General features: G+C 35.4%; 1 protein-coding gene across 1 annotated transcript; it reads left to right on the plus strand.

Moving 5' to 3' along the window:
* Positions 1-8,291: 8,291 nt before the first annotated feature.
* Positions 8,292-9,035, plus strand: LOC137824613 (uncharacterized mitochondrial protein AtMg00310-like). Its single transcript, XM_068630280.1, has one exon. It carries the CDS (start codon positions 8,292-8,294, stop codon positions 9,033-9,035), a length of 744 nt encoding a protein of 247 aa, XP_068486381.1.
* The last annotated feature ends 10,807 nt before the right edge of the window (positions 9,036-19,842 follow it).

Genomic DNA, 19,842 nt, shown 5'->3' on the forward strand with positions numbered 1-19,842 from the left:
AGAATTGAGGATGTGCTCTTAAGAAAAAGATACAACCAACTCTTAAGAAAGATGTCTAGGAAGAGTCGAAATTAGGAGAGACTTTTCTAAGAAGGCTCAAGAACAAGTGAGAGACATTTTGTGTATAATAAAAATATATGGAGATGAAGGTCCTATCTATAAGAGAGGAGGCCAAACCTTGGAGAATGGAGAGAAAAATTCGAATTTGAATTCCTCCATCTGCTTTTAAAGAAGTGACATATAAAGTGAATCAGGTGTCACTTGTCCATTTTGCATAAATAAAATCAAACTCAAACTCAATTTCCTTCTTCAAATATGATTGCCTTTTTCTTTCTATTGTTGTATTTAGTGTACCTATCTGTTTGATGTTGTATTTGAATTTTAAACCATGTAATTTTTTGACAAAGTTGGGAATATCACACTTTTTTTTTTATAAACTCTTGGAAAAATTGTAGCACACTAAAAAAACATGTCCCCAACTGTTTTTAAAAATAAATAAATAAATGATAACGATTTATACTTGTATACTTTTTCTTTTATTCAATTTATCAAGTAATGATTAAAGGTTTGTAGCACAGTTTTCCTTTTTAAGTAATAAATTTTACATAATGACTGAAAGCCTTAATCAATTGTCATGGTTAGATAAATTAATATATAATATATAACAACACTCCCTTTCATCATGATTCAGTATGAAAGTTCACTTTGGTTGCAATTTGTTTGCCTCCACCAAAACAAATATATTCCCTCTATGAATCTGCATGTGACTTTTTCTTTTTCCTACTTTTTATAATTTGTTAATTCTCCATACACTTCCTTTAAATTTGCTTTAATAAATAATATATAAGAATGAATGTATCTATATATATATATCAAGGATCTTCTTTTTGTTGCACTCTATAAAAATAAGAAAATGGTTAGAGATTTTTCTACATATGTGCATAAAAACAAGTTGAATGGAACAATCCCCCTGCCTTGCAAAGCTTGGAGAGCATGATAAGAGTTATTCCTGTAGAATTTGGAAATCTTAGTATGTAAGATATTTCTTATAAAGTACGTATTATTTCTTTATTGTTTTGTTATGATTATTCTTCATGTTTCTATGTTCAGTCATGTTTCAAATAATCAAATCTTTGACTTGATTCTTGTTCATTTTCATCAAATTTAAATATAGACTTGTGTTTTTGTGCAATAGAACTTAATGGCTTCAAATTAACTGTGTTGTTTTTCACATGTCAATATGGTGGGTGATTATTGACTTTGGTAATTGAACTATTCAATTGATATTTACAATTGTTTTGGTCTAAAATATTCAGGTGACTTGAAAACAACAAACTAATTGGTGATGTGGCATCACTTTCGAATTATCAGGTTTCTCCGTGTGGGATCTTTTCATGGTAAATCCAAGCTACTTCTCTAGTTATAACTTGTATGCATTTGACTTTCATTTTTCTTTTCTTTTTCAAATATATTGATCCTTTGTATGACACATTTTGCTTTGGTATTTTAGGTTTCTCTATGATGGGGAAACCTTCTGTTGGTATAACTAGTTAGGACATTGATTACTATGGCTAGAACATACATGGTTGACCTTAGAAATACTGTTGAATGAATTGTCTAATGGAAACAAATTCTTCGACAATTTTGATGTTTACCAATAAATTAAATTGGGAACGGTAGAAGTGAGTTGGAACGTGGGGAGGAAAAATGTGAGTGATACATGACTTTGAGCCTTTGTAAACTGGTGGTATTGTAAATACAATTCTTTAAATTAGGTGTCGAGCCTCTTCCTAGACAAAGACAACATATACTAAATAATTAAGAATTTACATTATATATGAATAAATGAATTTATGAAACATTACGTGATTCAATTTCACTTATCAAAATTAATACTTATAATAATATATAGCATTGCAACAAATAGGTTAACTTTCACACTAAAATGTCAATTTCAAATGATTAATGTGCAAAACATTACACATAATTAATCATATAACTGTTGGGAAAAACGGGTAATTTTCCCACTAAAACAGAACCTTAACAGAGCTACCCGACAAATAATATTGAATAAATAAAGCGGAATAATAAAAGAGATAAAGAGGAAAAACACACCCGAAAATTGTTAACGGATTTCGGCCAATTTAGCCTAATCTCCGAGCACAGCAAAAACAACTCACTTTTATTATTATGGGAGAAGATATTACAAATTGGGATATCTAACAGTGAAGGAGGAGTGTTTAATTTATAACCCTCAAACCTCCTTCCCAAACAATGAACCCACCGATGTGGGACTTGGGATTAAACCAAAATCAACAAATCTCCACCTTGGCTTAATTTCAAGTCCCACCTAAAACAAATCTTCCCAAAACATAACAAAAACAAACTTTGTAGTGCTTCAAATTTGCGCCTCCGGGCGCCAACTTCAAATGTGCAAGATATTAACCAAGTCTAAACAGTGTTCAAACTTGGTCCTTGTAACCACCTTGGTGAGCATATTTGCAGGATTCTCTGTAGTGTGAATCTTCTGGAGAACAATCTCCTCTTCTTCGAGAATCTCACGCACAAAGTGATAGCGAACATCAATGTGCTTCGTCCGTGCATGAAAGACTTGATTCTTTGCTAAATGAATAACACTCTGACTGTCAGAATATAACTCAAGTTGTTTCTGACCAACTCCCAAGTCTTTAAGCAACCCATGAAGCCAAATTGCTTCCTTCACAACCTCTGTAATCGCCATATACTCTGCCTCTGTCGTAGACAAAGCCACCGTAGACTGCAAGGTAGACTTCCAACTAACTGGCGCTTTTGCTAAAGTGAACAAATAGCCAGTTGTAGACCTTCGCTTATCCAAATCACCTGCATAATCAGAATCACAATATCCAACTATGCATTGACCAAGTGATTCATCTTGCCTCAAATGTCAATCCAACATCTAAGGTATTTTGGAGGTACCGTAGAATCCATCTCACAGCTTGCCAATGACCCTTGCCCGGATCATGCATGTACCTGCTAACAACACTCACAGCCTGTGAAATATCTGGTCTTGTACACACCATTGCATACATCAAGCTTCCAACTGCATTTGCATATGGGACTTTCGCCATGTATTCTCGTTCTTCATCAGTCGTCGGAGATAAACGGCTACTCAATTTCAAATGAGGAGCAAGTGGGGTACTTACAGGTTTTGTATCTTCGTGTATACCAAAACGTTGTAGTACCTTCTGCAAATACTGCTTCTGTGACAGCCAAAGTTTCCCCCTCTCTCTGTCCCTGTTTATCTCCATGTCGAGAATCTTCTTGGCTTCCCCCAAATCCTTCATCTCGAACTCTTTACTCAACTGAGCCTTTAACCTGTCAATCTCAACTTGGCTCTTTGCTGCAATCAGCATATCATCAACATATAAGAGTAAGTAAATGTAGGAACCATCTTCAAGTCTGCGCAAATACACACAGTGATCATATTTGCTTCTCTTGTACTTCTGATCCTTCATGAACTTATCAAATCGTTTGTACCACTGTCTCGGAGATTGTTTCAGTCCGTACAACGATTTGCTAAGTTTACAAACCCAATCTTCTTTACCATCAACCTTGTATCCTTCTGGTTGAGTCATATAGATTTCCTCATTCAAATCACTGTGTAGGAACGCGGTCTTTACATCAAGTTGAGCAAGCTCCAAATTCAACTGTGCTACCAAGGCCAACAAAATTCGAATGGAGGAATGTTTAACAACTGGAGAAAATACCTCATTATAATCAATTCCCTCCCTCTAAGCAAAGCCTTTAGCAACCAACCTTGCCTTGTAGCGAACATTTTCTTTATTAGGAAATCCTTCTTTCTTTGCAAATACCCATTTGCACCCAATTGCCTTCTTACCTTTTGGTAATTGTGCCAGCTTCCACGTTTTGTTCTTCTTCAAAGACGGCATCTCCTCTTCCATCGCACCTGCTCAATTATCACTCTCTGAACTCAGAATGGCTTATGGGTAAGTGGATGGAATGTCATCAACAACTGGAAGTGCATAGGCAACCATATCCATGAAACGAGTAGGCTTCTGAATATCTCGTCTCTGTCTTCTAACTGCAATTGGCGCTGATTGCTGTTGAGATTCTTAGGTAGGAACCTCTTCCTCATTTGACTCTTCTTCTGCCATAGGAGAGTCACTTGTGGTATTTCGTGTTGGGATCACCATTGTCGGCTCAAACTCCACCTGCTTCCGGGCACACTCCACCTGTTGTGGAGTACTATCAGCTCCTTCTGGATTTACCTTCTTTAACATGGCAGATTCATCAAAGGTAACATCCATGCTGATAATCGTCTTCTTTGCCTCTAGACACCACAAATGGTATCCCTTCACTCCAGGACTAAAGCCCATGAAAAGAGCCTTCTTTTCCCGTGGATCCAACTTTGATTCAATCACATGATAATATGCAATAGAACCAAAAACATGCAAAGAATCATAATCAGTTGCAGGTTTTCCAGACCATACCTCTAACGGGGTTTTGCCATCTATAGCAGATGATGGCAAACGATTGACGAGATGTTGAGCGTATGTCACAGCCTCAGCCCAAAACTCTCTGCCTAACTCAGCATTAGGCAACATACAACAAACTTTCTCCGCAAGTGTCTTGTTCATACGCTCTGACACCCCATTCTGCTGTGGTGTTTTTCTAACAGTGAAGTGTCGAACTATGCCACAATCTTGGCATACCTTCAGGAACGGATCACTCTTGTATTCTCCTCCATTATCTGTTCGGAGAACCTTAATCTTCCTTCCTGTCTGGTTTTCAACTTGAGCTTTCCACTTAAGGAAAATTTCAAGCACATAATTTTTGTTCTTCATAGTAAACACCCAAACTCTCCTGGAAAAATCATCCACAAAAGTGACAAAATAATGCCTACCTCCGATTGACGGAGTCTTGGCAGGTCCCCACACATCTGAATGCACATAATCCAAAAATACCCTTGGTATTGTGAATGGCAGTGCCAAACTTCACTCTTCGTTGTTTTCCCAGAACACAATGCTCACAAAATTCAAGTTTGCAAGCCTTCGTACCTTTCAACAATCCCTTCTTGGTAAGAATTTGCAAGGATTTCTCTCCAGCATGTCCCAACCTCATATGCCACAACTTCGTTGCCTCGACATCCTTCTTAGTGCTAGAAGTTGCTACCGCTACTGTCCCCACCATTGTACTACCTTGATAGTAATATAGATTGTTCTTCCTCACGCCTTTCAACATCACCAGTGCTCCTGAAGTTGCTTTAAGAATTCCATCTCGCATCGTCACAACTAGGCCTTTAGATTCTAAAGCCCCCAATGAGATGAGATTCTTCTTCAACTTGGGCACGTACCGTACATCCCGCAAAATTCTGGTGGATCCATCATGATTCTGCAGCTTGATTGAACCTATCCCAGTTGTCTTACATGGATTATCATTACCCATGTAAACAACCCCGCCATCGAGTTCTTGAAATTCAAAGAACCATTCCCGAATGGGACACATACGATAAGTACAACCTGAATCCAATATCCATTCATCTGGATACGATGATGCTGAAAGCGAGACAATTAAAGAGATATCTGATTCCACATCATTTTTGCATTCTGCAACATTTGCATCTTGCGGAGCCTTCCCTTTCTTCTGCAGTTTTGGACAGTCTTTCTTCCCGTGTCCTTTCTCATGACAGAAAGCACACTCATCTTTGGCAACGACTCGACCTTTGTCTGACTTTGCTGACGACCTCTTGCCATCACAAACTCAAAATATTGTATTCAATATTACAAACAATTTCAAACAACCCAAGGGCGAACCTTCGGCTCTGATACCACTTGTTGGGAAAAACGGGTAATTTTCCCACTAAAACAGAACCCTAACAGAACTACCCGACAAATAATATTGAATAAATAAAGCGGAATAATAAAAGAGATAAAGAGGAAAAACACACTCGAAAATTGTTAACGGATTTCGGCCAATTTAGCCTAATCTCCGAGCACAGCAAAAACAACAACTCACTTTTATTATTATGGGAGAAGATATTACAAATTGGGATATCTAACAGTGAAGGATGAGCGTTTAATTTATAACCCTCAAACCTCCTTCCCAAACAATGAACCCACCGATGTGAGACTTGGGATTAAGCCAAAATCAACAATAACTAACTATTTAGTGAAAACTTTATCAATTTTTTATATCACAGGACAACTTTTGTTACCTCATTACTAATTATGTTTTGTTTAAATGGTTTAATTATTTACCTTTCATTATGATCTTAGTGACTAACTATGTATGTGGAAAAAGTTACATGTGACTAATCACATATATTGATAATCATTTATTGATAATTTTGAAAAACTGTTTTACAAATATTCACACATAAACTCCACTTATCCGGGATGATGAATGAGGTGAACTAGATTCGTTTGATACACATAATAGTTTTCTAGATTTAAAAGATTTTAGATTTATTATAAAATATATTTATTTCCAGGTTGCTTGTTTTCGGAGAGGATGTGATCTATAATTTATAGTTTATTTAATTTAGATTTTTAGTCCAATACTTTGATTTTGAAACACATGTTAATATTAAAATTTTAAAAAATCCTTGAAAATTTCTAAATTTTAGGACATATGTAATGTGAAGTGTATAAAAAATGTTATAAGGTCTCAGATTCATAGGAATATATTTACATATAATAAAATTTAAAATATTTTATCATAAAAATAGAAAATATTTCTTGGATCACAAAAATAAGAATTAAAAATAACTTTTTTATTTTAAAGAATATATTTTACTAATAATCAAATAAATAAATAATTAATTAATGCATGAGTCTTATAATATTATTGTATTAGAATAAAAATCGTAAAGAAATCTTAATACTACAAAAAAAAATCTATTTTAGTCAAAAATAATAATTAGCTAGTGAATATTTTGTGTATGTAAATTTATCTTACCTACCACCTATTTGGTGGGTAATATTATCCTGGAAAAAAAAGTGGGCTAGACAAACTAAAAACATTTTACCAACCAACTATAATGGTAGGTAAATATACGTTAGTGGGTAAAGTTATTATCTATTGACAGTTGTAGGTGAGAATTATCTACGAACTGTTGTTGGTAAATATTACTTACGAATTATTATTGGTAAATATTACTTACGAACTGCGATGAGTGATATTGCCTATAAACTTTTGTTGATGGGTATTACTTGTTACCCACAAACTTATCACGTGTAAATGTCTACATTATCAATAAATTTTTCGTGAATAATTCATTGGTAATACTAATTTATCTAAGAATTTTTGTATTTTTTTTTCTGTAGATAAATCAGTTTTTTAGTTTTTTTTTTATCGGCTAAATCAGTTTTTTAGTATACGGAGAAAAAGTTGAGGAGATCTAGTGAAGTAAAATTTTCCCACTAATAATAAAATTTAACAGCTCCACTACGAATTTTTTTTGGAATATTCAAAAGAAAAATTCTATTTCTACCTGTTTTGTTTTTGTAATATTTATAGAAAAGAAATTAGTATTCTGACCACAGATGAAAAAGAAATTCAGAATCTTAAATTCTTATACTTATCACAAAGATGGTGAGTATTTTTTTTAAATATAAGTAAAAGTGAACCTTAAGGAAAGGTGAGAAGAAGTTTTCCTTGACAAAAAAACCAATAAGTAAGCATTATTTTTTTCCCAACATAAAGTACGAAAACTGATAACTGATTGAATAAAGTCGAATCACAACTTTTTGTGCCCATGAACATCATCATTCGGAGATCACAGTGGCTCTGGCTCATAGATTTAATGCTCATATTTATTTATATATGAATAAAATCTAACCATGTACTTGAGATTATATATTAATATTCGATAACTAATATTTTGATAAGTTTAATAAATTTTTAATAGAATAAATTATAAATAACTTTTATATATAATATTAAGAAGTTAATTTTAAGTTTAATTTAATTTTATATCCGTATTTAAAAATCGAGAAAATGAAAATGATATATGCATAACTTGCGTATAATTTTTAATTAACGTGAAATCTCTAACATTCAAATTCACCACTATCTCTATCTTCCTTTTGTTTCTCCTGTTTTTTTTTTCCTTTTTTTTCCTTTTTTTTTCCTCTTACATAATTCTGTAAGATAAATTATCTAATACACCATTAAGTAGACTTGGTGAGTAAGAAAGGTATACGGGGTTAAGAAAATTTTATTGCTAGATATACACAGTTTTGAACAAGATAAAGTCAAGGCTTAGTGTATGGAAAGGGAGATTTTTATCTATGACAGGAAGAATATGCTTAATCAAATCTGTTATCACTGCTTTGCCGCTTTACTATCTGTCCATGTTTAAAGCACCGGAATCAGTGTGCAAAAGTATAATCAACATTCAAAGGAGGTTTTTATGGGGATGGGGAAAGGAGAAAAGACCGATTTCTTGGGTCAGCTGGAAAACCTTATGTAAACCAAAAGAGGAAGGAGGCTTAGGTATTAGAGACATCTGCAAGTTTAATGTAGCGCTATTGGCTAAGTGGAGATGGCGTTGTATCTCTGATGAGAAAAGGAAGTGGAAGGAATGCTTGGATTCAAAGTATGGCCTTGAATATGGTGACTCTCAAATACCAGTGAAACTCCAATCCTGGTGGTGGAGAGACTTAATGAAGGTCTGTATGAAGGGAGATGGAATCGGGTGGTTCCAAAAAGAAGTGGGTTGGAAAATAGGGAGTGGGGATAAAGCAAGATTTTGGGAGGATGTTTGGACCGGAAATGTTAATTTCAAAACTATGTTTCCTAGACTGTACTCTCTGTCGTTGAATCATGGCCAAAAGGTGGAGGAGGTAGGTGTGTGGGAGGAATCGGTGTGGAAATGGACCTTAAGATGGAGGCGTGAAAGATTTGAGTGGGAAATCCCGATGGAAGTTGACCTTAGTATGCATATGTCAAGGGCCAGTGTCACTAAGGATGTCAAGGATGCTCAGGTTTGGACTTGTGATGTATCCGGATGCTTTACGGTGAGTTCAGCTTAGGAATGCCTTGACAAGCCCGAAAGGGGACCACAAATCGATGCCTTCATTTATCTGCGGAAGGTTAAGACGTTCCCTAATGTGATGATCACAGCTTGGAGGGTACTGTTGGACAAAGTACCAACAAGACAGTGTTTGAGTAGGAGAGGGGTGATGTTAACACCACTGTATGCGCTCTCTGTCAGTCTAAGGAGGAATCGGGTCAACATCTCTTTTTGGAGTGTAATCATGCTCTGCGCGTTTGGACCTTGTGCTATAGATGGATTGGAATTTTGTATGTCCAACATAATGAGTTAATGACCCACTTTGTGAGCTTTCATCTGACCCAGAGTAGTAATAAACAAAACTTGGTGTGGAAAGGGGTGTGGGCAGCTATAGTCCGGTGTTTATGGGAGCATAGAAACTCAGTTGCCTTTAATCAAGGAGTTGTAGATGCGGAAGAAGTGTTCCAAAATGCCCAGCTTAAATCGTGGTTATGGCTGAAACATAAGGCACATGATTTTAACTACTCTTTTGCTGATTGGGTTTTGAACCCCCTATCCTGCATTAGTAGCTTTAAATGAGTGAAAGGGGTGTTATGGATGGAGTGTCTATGTAGGAGGAGTGTGGTGTAGCAGAATTAGAAGAGTTTCGGTTTGTAGGGGTGAATTCAAAGTGGGCTGTTTGATGTAGTCACGGACCTGCAATAGAAGGAGTAACAATTAATATAGGATGTGGAAGGTGGTTCTTAGTTACTTCTTAATTTTGAGAAGTTGTTGAAGTGAATGAGATGGTTGAAGGAGTGGGTAATGTTTGTTGGGTGCAGGGGAAGATAATGGTCGTGTAGGATTTGTTGTGCAGCATGGATCATCAATCTCAAGGAGAGTTTCACTCATTATGGATGGACATTGCAGTTATACGCTAATGAAAGTAAATGTGATGGCAGCTGGAATGGGTTTTGTTGTAGGGTGCAGGGGCTGCCTGTTAGGAAGGGCCACTATTTGTAGTAGGTTTTTACTGAACCTGCTGATGAGTGCTGCAGCTTTTGAGGTGCCAAAGTTGGGTTTTGTTTTTCTGGTTAGGACCTTGGTTTTGCAGTGAAATGTGAGGCAAAGGGTAACCATGTGAATCGTATGGGGTTTTTGAATTTTGGTCACTGTGTTTAGAGGCAAAGTGCTGGTTTTCAGTGATGTATTGCGTTGGGGAGTTAAGGTGTAAGAATGCCTTAGTGCCTTCAAGCTTACGTGGTGCTGCTGTGTGCTCCAATTGCGTAGTCTGTTTACGAGTGGAAAGTAGAATGGTTGAGACTTAAAACTAACAAATTTCAATTAGCTTAATGATGGAAGCCAACTTGTCCGTGTTGCTGTCTTGTCACCAGCAGTTTAGCAAATGGACCTTGCTGGTTTGAAGGTGGGATGGGTCAAGGTGTAAAGGTGAGTGAAGAGTGGACTCCGTGTGGGCTTTGTGGAGAAGTGGGGTTGTATATGAGAAAGGGGCCTACGTTTCTGCTCTTTTATATGTCATCTGTTCCTATCTGAACATTGAAGTTTATGCTTGGTTAGTTAGTTTATAGGGTCTTATATGCACACCTTCTCTACCTTGTTTTCCTAAAGCTTGTTAAGATAGTTTGTGAAGGTTTTGTAAAGAGTTGGGGTACCCTAAAAGTATCTCCTTTAATTTAATTAATTCTTTGCTGATAAAAAAAAAATATAATTGTTTACAAAGCTTTACGTACGTTTAAATACAAACTTTAACCTTGATAAAAAAGGCTATAAATTAGAATATTCCCTGTACTAATGAGTTGTGAGGGAAAAGAGAATTTCATAGTGGTTGCTTAATTAAAATATTATAATTGTAAAGTGATTCTGAATGAAAATAAATCAATATTTTTATATAAAAAAAAGTTGTATTTTAACGAGTGAATACCACTTTACAACTAGAGAAAGATATTTCCTTAATAAAAAAATATATACTAATGAATTTGGACGAAACAGTGTATCATAATAGTTTTTTCAAATAAAATATTATGGATTTTAAATGTTAATATATCAATATCTTAGTATAAAGTACAATTTTTAGTATAGAAAACACTCAACAAGAATAAAAAACTTGTGGCTTAAGATCTGATGGGAGGTGGGTCCTATAACATTCACAGGTTGGCTCGGCTCTTGCAAACTCATACAATGTGGGGCATCTCGTGTCTCACTCAAACCTCATAATATCATCACCATCTTCATCTTCATCTTCAACATGTTCATACCTTTACTTTCTTCCCCCAAAGGGTATAGCTACCACATACCACTATCATTGATTTCAATTGTGATAGTACTTGAAGAAATTGAGGACTTGTATTAGAAAAAACAACATGATGGAGAATTACTTGAGCTGGGCACAGGCTTTAGCTTCCGCATGGGGATTTATGTTGGTGGTGGCTCTCATGTGTTGCTGCCTCAGCACCAAACCAAGACAAGATAGTGATGTTATCTCTGGAAATGGTGGTTGCACTTGTGATGGTGGTGGCCAAGCTTGTGTTTGATTCTTTTTCTTCATTCAGTTATCTCTCTCCTTTTGGGTCTCTTCCATCTTTTTCTCAGATGTGGGTTAGATACTTGATGTATATATAGCTGATTAACTTAGTGTCAGTTTCCTTTCAGCTTTTATATATTGTTTAGTTTAGATAGACTTGGTAGTGAGAGGTTCTTATTCAAACCATTTTGTAATTTAGTAATATTCAGCTTATTGAAGGATAAGTAGAAGGGTTGCAGGTATATATTCAGTGCTCTAAATTTGAGTTCTCTTGCCATTTTTCTTTCTACTTTTACTTTTATTTATAGCTTTATAAGCAGTTCACAGTTTTCCTTTGCCATTGTTATTAATACAACAAAGGATAAACTAAAAACTCATGAATGAAAATCCATAGGTTTTGTTCTTGAAAATCAACTTGTATATATGGTTTCACGATAGAATTGCTCATTTTTAATTTTATTTTATTAAAAATAAATGAATTTTATGAAATTGAGTTAAATTTAAATTTTCAATATAATATTAAAAATTATAGATTTATTAGGCTTATTGTGTTGACGTTGCTGTCAAATCATCTAACAATTTTGAGAAACTGGCTTCTTTTACGAGCCTACAACATAGTTGAGTAGAAATAAAGAAATACACCTTTCCGAGGGAAAAGAGCAGTGGGTTTAAAGTATGAATTTTTGCCTTTTCTCCCTCCAACTTATACTTTCAACCTCCAAGTCCAATTATTTAATACGAAGCATAAGAAGACTCACTCACCCCTGCATAATTTAGTCTCAATTACCCTTATTTGGGTAGCTAGAATTTTGTTGAATCAATGAATTCTCCAATCTTTATACAAAATTTATGAGAGGTAGTTCAAGAAAGTTTAGAAAAGAATAAAAAAATTCCACAAGTTATTCGGCGGCCCAAAACAAAACATTGAAAGAAACACGGTCGAAAAATAAGACAACTTTGTACATGTTGTATCGAGCTGTTAATGAGATAATTTTTTCAAAGATTGTTGGTAAATCAACTTCAAAGGAAGTATGAGACATTTTGGAAGGTGTTCAATGTGTCTTCCGTAGGAAATGAGGCTTCAAAACACGAACAAAATTGATTTCCCGAGGCGTGAGTAATCACTGTCCGTAAGGACTTATCCGCGATGTATTGCACAAGTCCCTCAGGATACAACAGGAACTTCCTAGAGATTTCCAAGGATCAGAACTAGCAAGTTACTCTTAAAAGAGTAAAAACCATTAAACCCATTAATATAATAATAATAAAATAATGAGGAGAGAGAAAGTGAAAAAAGTGAAAAATGGAGAAAGGAAGATGAAGATGCACGATGGTGCTATGAAGAAGATGAAGAAGGTGAGTGAGTGAGAGATATGATTCTGAATGAGGGGAACCCTTGTTTATATAGGAAAAAATGTAACAACCCCACACGGCCACAACCCATGTTTCAACCATTGGTGGCACTACTCCAGGTTCCAGCTACACAACCTCCCGAGATGAACAGAGTCTTCCAAGGTCCGAGTCTCGCGCTTTGCCCTTACAGCGATCGTGTGTGAAGAAAAACATAAAGCTTGTTCGAGGGTTTCCGCAAATCGAGCAACAAGGAAACTGAACCCTGAGAATCAAGTTTGTGAATCAAAACCGCATTAGGGTTCGTGAATCAAAACTGCATTGGGGTTCATGAATCAAAGCCACATTCTCTATTTTTCGTTTTTCACAATCACACTCTGTTTTTTCATTTTGCAATATCTACTCATAAGTTCATATGGTTTTACAACAATCCCCCACATATTGCAAAAGATAAAACATAGAGATAAAGAAAGAAAAAGAATATTCTGGGTTCATCTAAGATGTAATGTATCAGAGCTGGTACAACAAGCTATATGAACTAGTCTTAGATTGATGAATTTAACACATAGTGTAGTTGGTATAGCAAGTTATATGAACCAAGACACTTAGTATGTGTTAGAGGTTTATCAATCACAATACACCCCCACATTACTTGCTGTTATCGTTGTGTTGCGCTACTAGGCTATGTGCGTGCCTGATATTCATGAGTGCTATAGAGATCTTGCTAAAATCTCATGCAAGCGACCTCACTTGACACTCATATAGGTGATTTCATCAAGTATATGTTGCAAACCATACACCACCCATAAGGGATATGAAAATCATTAAAACTTTGTAAATTGTTAAAACTCTTTTACCTCACAATTTTAACCATAAAGTTTATCCTCTCGATAATGCAATATCTAGCACTTTCACACATACCATAGGAATGGACAAATTTGATTTTAAATCAATATTAGTGTTAGCAGAACTAACAAGTGACTTGTTTTTACCCATATGAACCTTATTCATGGGATCTCCAATCACAAAGGTTGGGTTTCCATCACTTGTTTGTTTGCAATTGGCTTAAGTCTCATTCCCCTCGATGTTTCTAAAATCATTTTTCTCCCTAGAGGTTTTGTCAGAGGATCTACCAGATTCCGTTCTGACTTGACATAGTCAATAGAAATCTTTCCACTCTTTAACAATTGTTTCACCAAATTATGTCTCAATTGTATAAGTTTATTCTTTCCACTGTAAGTTTTATTTTTAGCTATAGCTATTGCCGATTGGCAATCACAATGCATTGATACAGATGGGGTTGGTTTCATTCCTAATGGAATGTTTGCTAAGAAGTTTTTCAACCACTCAGCTTCATTACCAACCATTTCTAGAGCAAAAAACTCAGATTCCATTGTTGATCTTGCAATAATAGTTTGCCTGGCTGACCTTCATGTAACTACACCACCCCGAAGTGTAAATACATAACCACTAGTGCACTTTGTCTCATATGAATCAAAGATCCAATTAGCATCATTGTACCCTTTTAGCATAGTGAGAAATCCATTATATTCAATGGCATAATCCATTGTACATCTCAAGTATTTCATGAGTCTCGCAAGTGCATCCCAATGATCCTGACTGGGACATTGAGTGTATCTACTCAATCTACCTACCACATAAGCAAAATCTGGTCTAGAAAAGCTCATTAAATGCAACAAGCTCCCAATTATCTGGGCATACTGAGTTTGAGAAATAGATTCTCCTATGTTCTTCTTTAATTTAGAGTTAGCATCATAAGGGTTACTCACTGACTTAAAGTCATAGTAACCAAACTTCTTAAGAAGTTTCTCAGTGTATTTTTCTTGGGATAGTAGTATACTATCTCCCTTCCTTATGATTTTAACTCCTAGAATTACACTTGTTTCCCCCATGTCTTTCATCTCAAACTTAGATCCAAGAAACAATTTTGTTTTAAAAACTATATCATTTCATGTACAAAAAATTAGCATGTCATCCACATACAAACATATAATGACATATTCACCATTTTCATATCTAAAATACACACATTTATCAACATCATTGGTAGAAAAACCTTCACAAAGTAAAACATTATCAAGTTTTTCATGCCATTGTTTTGGTTTTTGTTTCAAGCCATACAAAGATTTTAAAAGTTTGCATACTTTTTCCTTTTGACCTGGAACTACACATCCTTCAGGTTGAGTCATATAAATTTCTTCTTTTAGTTCACCATTCAAAAAAGTTGTTTTAACATCCATTTGATGAATTACTAACTTATGGATAGATGTTAATGCTAGCAACACACGGATAGAGGAAATCCTAGTAACAAGTGCAAATGTATCAAAGTAATCTATGTTATGTTTTTTAGTAAAACCTTTAGCTACTAATCTTGCCTTATATTTCTCTATGGATCCATCAGAATGGTACTTCTTCTTAAAGATCCACTTACAACCAATGGGTTTTGCTCCTTTAGGCAGATCTACTAAGGTCCACATATTATTTTTCTTAATTGAATCAAGCTCAGTTTTAATGGCCTTATCCCAATGTTTAGCATCAGGAGCACTAGTAGCTTCTAAAAACTTATTGGATCATTTTCAACTAGATAAGTGTAAAAGTCATCTCCAAATGAGGTTTCCTTTCTCTGTCTTTTACTTCTCCTAACATCCTCACTCATGGCATCACTATTACTATCTATAGGTTGTTCAGATGTTCCATTACTCTTTAGAGGAAAGATATGTTCAAAGAACTCATCATTTCGTCTCTACTATAGTGTTATGTTCAATTATATCACTATTAAGAACTAAAAACCTATAGGCAACACTATGTTATGCATATCCTAAGAACATGCAATCAGATGTTTTAGAGCCTATTTTCCTTTTCTTAGGATTAGGTAACATCACTTTAGCTAACACTTCACACTCTTAGGTATTTCAAATTAGTTTGATAACCTTTCCACAACTTATAGGGTGTTTTACCAGTTTTCCTATGTGGTATCCTATTTTGCAAAAAACACGCAGTAAGCAGAGATTCCCCCATAAATTATCTGGAGCATTAGAACTAATAAGCATGACATTCATAATTTCTTTAAGAGTCCTATTTTTCCTTTCAGCTACTCCATTAGACTCAGGTGAATACAATGGGGTTACTTCATGAATAATACCTTCTTTTACACAATAATCATTAAATAAAATATATTCACCACCTCTATCTGATCTAATTTTTTTAATTTTCTTATTCAATTGATTTTCTACTTCCGCTTTATAAGTTAAAAACATGTCAAAAGCTTCATCCTTATGTTTAATTAAATACATTTTGGTGTATCTAGAAAAATCATCTATAAAAGTTACAAAATAACTTTTACCACCTCTAGACATGGTTTGTTTTAAATCAGCAAGGTCGATATTAATTAAATCAAGAAGTTCAGTTTGATATTCTACATAGTGACATGTTTTCTTCGTTATTTTAGATTCTACGCATACATCACATTTACTATTTTGTTTGTCATGCATGTTCATTAATCCTAGTTGTTGCAATTTCATAACATACGAAGAATTCACTTGTCCTAATCTAGCATGCCATATATCATACAAGTCAACAATATAAGCAGAAGGTACAGATTCTTTCATAACGTCAGAAATGTTCAATACAAAAAGACCTTGATCACAATATCCATTTCCCACAAAAACATTGTTTTTTTTCATAACAATCTTGTTAGATTCAAATGACACTTTAACCCCAACTTTGCTTAGTAATGCCATAGAGATCAAATTAACTTTAATTGATGGCATATGTAGCATATCACTCAAAGTCAGAGTTTTACTATATGTGAGCTTCTGAAGAACCTTTCATTTTCCTAGGATAGGAGTTGTTCTGGAGTCACTAAGATAAACTTGTTCTTCTCTATCCTCCACACTTGTGTAGGAGGTAAACATATTTTTGTTTGCACAAATGTGTCTGGTAGCCCTAGAGTCTACCACCCATTTGCCCACATTTGTCACAAGATTTACTTGTGAAACGACTTCCACAATTGTATCTTCCCCTTCGGCTAGATTTGCCTTAGGAGGATAGTCGTTTTTTGCCCTATGTCTGCACTGAGGTGCATGATGACCTGACTTTCCAAAGACGAAGCAATTACCCTTTTTCTTGAAAGTGGGGTTAGTTCCTTTGGGACGAGCAAATTTATTACTATATTTCCTTTTGTGATCAGATTTTTTCTTGTACCTTTTTGGAACTGGTTTCTACCACGTTTGCTTTGGCAGAAATTTTTTTTGGCCTTTGCAGCAGCGCACTCCTTCTTATTTGTGTCTTCAATGATGATGTGGGTGATCAGATCTGATAATGACATGTGTTTGTGCTTCAGTTGTTGTTTGTAATTTGTCCAAGATTGCAGAAGCTTGTCGATCAAGAGTTCGGACACGAATTCATCCGGCAAGGTTATGCTTTCAGTTTTGATATCTTTAAGCAACTTGTGATATTCGTTTATCTGGATTTTGATGTCTTTGCCTTTGATCATCCCCCAACAGTAGTAGTTTTCGATTATGAACATTTGTCTGACGATGTCTTCGACAGTGTATTTGAGAATAAGAGAATCCCAAATATCTTTTGCATTCTTATAAGAAGCATAGACATCGAAAAGATCGTTAGATAACACACTGAGTAAGGTGTGACAACATACCTTATTTGCATGGATCCAATCATCAACTTGTTTTGTAGTCGTGCTTGAGTCGGGTTTAGAAGTTGTAAGTGCAAGAGCAACTCCGTACATGTCCAATAGGGTAGACACGCTTTCTTGCCAACGTCGAAAATTCGGACCGGTGAAGACTTCAATTTTCGAGACATCCAGAAATGGTTTTGCAAAAATGGTTTACGTTGCGGAAACAACATTTCATATTTTCGGAGCAGTGTTGTTATCCATTGACACCCATTAAGTCCTTACTATTGTAGTAAATAAGGTTTCAAAACACGAACAAAGTTGATTTCCCGAGGCGTAAGTAATCACTGTCCGTAAGGACTTATCCGCGGTGTATTGCGCAAGTCCTCCAGGATACAACATGAACTTCCCGAAGATTTCTGAGGATCAGAACTAGCAAGTTACTCTTAAAAGAGTAAAATCCATTAAACCCAGAAATATTATAATAATAAAATAATGAGGAGAGAGAAAGTGAAAAAAGTGAAAAATGGAGAAAGGAAGATGAAGATGCACAGTGGTGCTATGAAGAAGACGAAGAAGATGAGTGAGTGAGAGATGTGATTCTGAATGAGGGGAACCCTTGTTTATATAGGGGAAAAATGTAATAGCCCCAAATGGCCACAACTCACGTTCCAGCCATTGGCGGCACTACTCTAGGTTTCAACTGCACAACCTCCCGAGATGAACGGAGTCTTCCAAGCTCCGAGTCTCGCGCTTTGCCGTTGCAGTGATCATGTGTGAGGAGAAACGGAAAGCTTGTTCGAGGGTTTTCGCAAATTGTGCTACAAGGAAACTGAACCCTGAGAATCAGGTTTGTGAATCAAAACCGCATTAGGGTTCATGAATCAAAACTCCATTAGGGTTCATGAATCAAAGCCACATTCTTTGTTTTTCATTTTTCACAATCACACTCTGTTTTTTCGTTTTGCAATATCTACTCATAAGTTCATATGGTTTTACAACATCTTCCAAGTTAAACAAATGCGTCTTCAAACTCTACGAGGTGAGTTGGAGGCCATGAAGATGAATGATTCAGAAGATGTATTTAGTTACATTACTTATGTGCAAACGGTAGCCAATAAACTCAAACGTAATGGATAAACTCTCACATATGCAAGGGTTGTGGAGAAAATTCTTCCTTCATTGACTGATAACTTTGAAAATGTTGTATGTGCAATCGAGGAGTCAAGAAATTTGAAAGAAATGACTATTGATGATCTTGCGGGTTCTCTTGAAGCACATGAACAACGAAAGAAGAAAAAGAAACAAGAAGTTTAGGAGGAATCCTTACAACAAAGATGACCATCAAGGAAGACAAGGTTATGTAAGTGTAACATAACCGAGGAAGTGAACAGGATGCGAATGTCGCAATTTTGATTAAAACGGAGGTCTTGGTCATGGTGGTGATGGAAACAACAATGAAGAGAGGGGACAAAATAGCCAACAAAACTGGTGTGGATGAGATCGTGATCGTGGAAGAGGTGATCGTTCAAATCGTCCAAATGTTGAATGTTACAACTACATAAAATATAGACACTATGCAAAGGAATGCTATGCCAAGGAGAGAGTGAAAGAAAATGAAAATTTAATGGAGAAAGATGAGATCAAAGATGAAGAAATTCTCATGATGGCTAACGAAGGCGTCATTCTGGATAGTGTCACGGTATGGTATCTAAACACTAGTGCTAGTAATCATATGTGTGGGCACAAACATCTCTTTGTTGATATACAAGAGATAGAAGATGGACATGTGTCTTTTGGAGACTCAACAAATGTTCCAGTCAAAAGTCGGGGAAAAATATGTTTTTCCTAAAAGAATGAAAAAGAAGTTATTGTGGAGAACGTTAATTTTGTACTTGACTTGAAAAATAATATTCTTAGTATGAGACAATTATTGGAGAAAGGTTGTTAAATTTTCATGAAAGACTGGATTTTGCACTTGAAGGACAAAAATGGACAAGTGCTCTCACATGTAGAGATGACAAATAATCAAATGTTCAAACTCAACTTAAAGAGTACCTTGCTAGAAAAGTCCATTTGTGATGAAAAAATTGAGCTTCAAGGTTAAGGGCAAAATCAAGTAGCTTGGAAGAATTTTGCAATTTACTAAATAATTAAAAGCACTTTCTTCTAAATGAAAGGGGTGTCATGATATCTCAATTGGAGAGTGTTGAAGCAAATCAAGGTAACCTGGGAAGAAGGTATACAAAATTGGAAGAAAAATATGTTGATATGGAGAAAGACAAAGAAAGTAGAGTCAAT

The sequence above is a fragment of the Phaseolus vulgaris genome, chromosome 8 (assembly GCF_000499845.2).
Source record: "Phaseolus vulgaris cultivar G19833 chromosome 8, P. vulgaris v2.0, whole genome shotgun sequence".
Lineage (NCBI taxonomy): Eukaryota > Viridiplantae > Streptophyta > Magnoliopsida > Fabales > Fabaceae > Phaseolus > Phaseolus vulgaris.

Coding starts and splice junctions, on each gene's coding strand:
- LOC137824613 (XM_068630280.1), top strand. CDS start 8,292: ATGACAGGAAGAATATGCTTAATCAAATCTGTTATCACTGCTTTGCCG.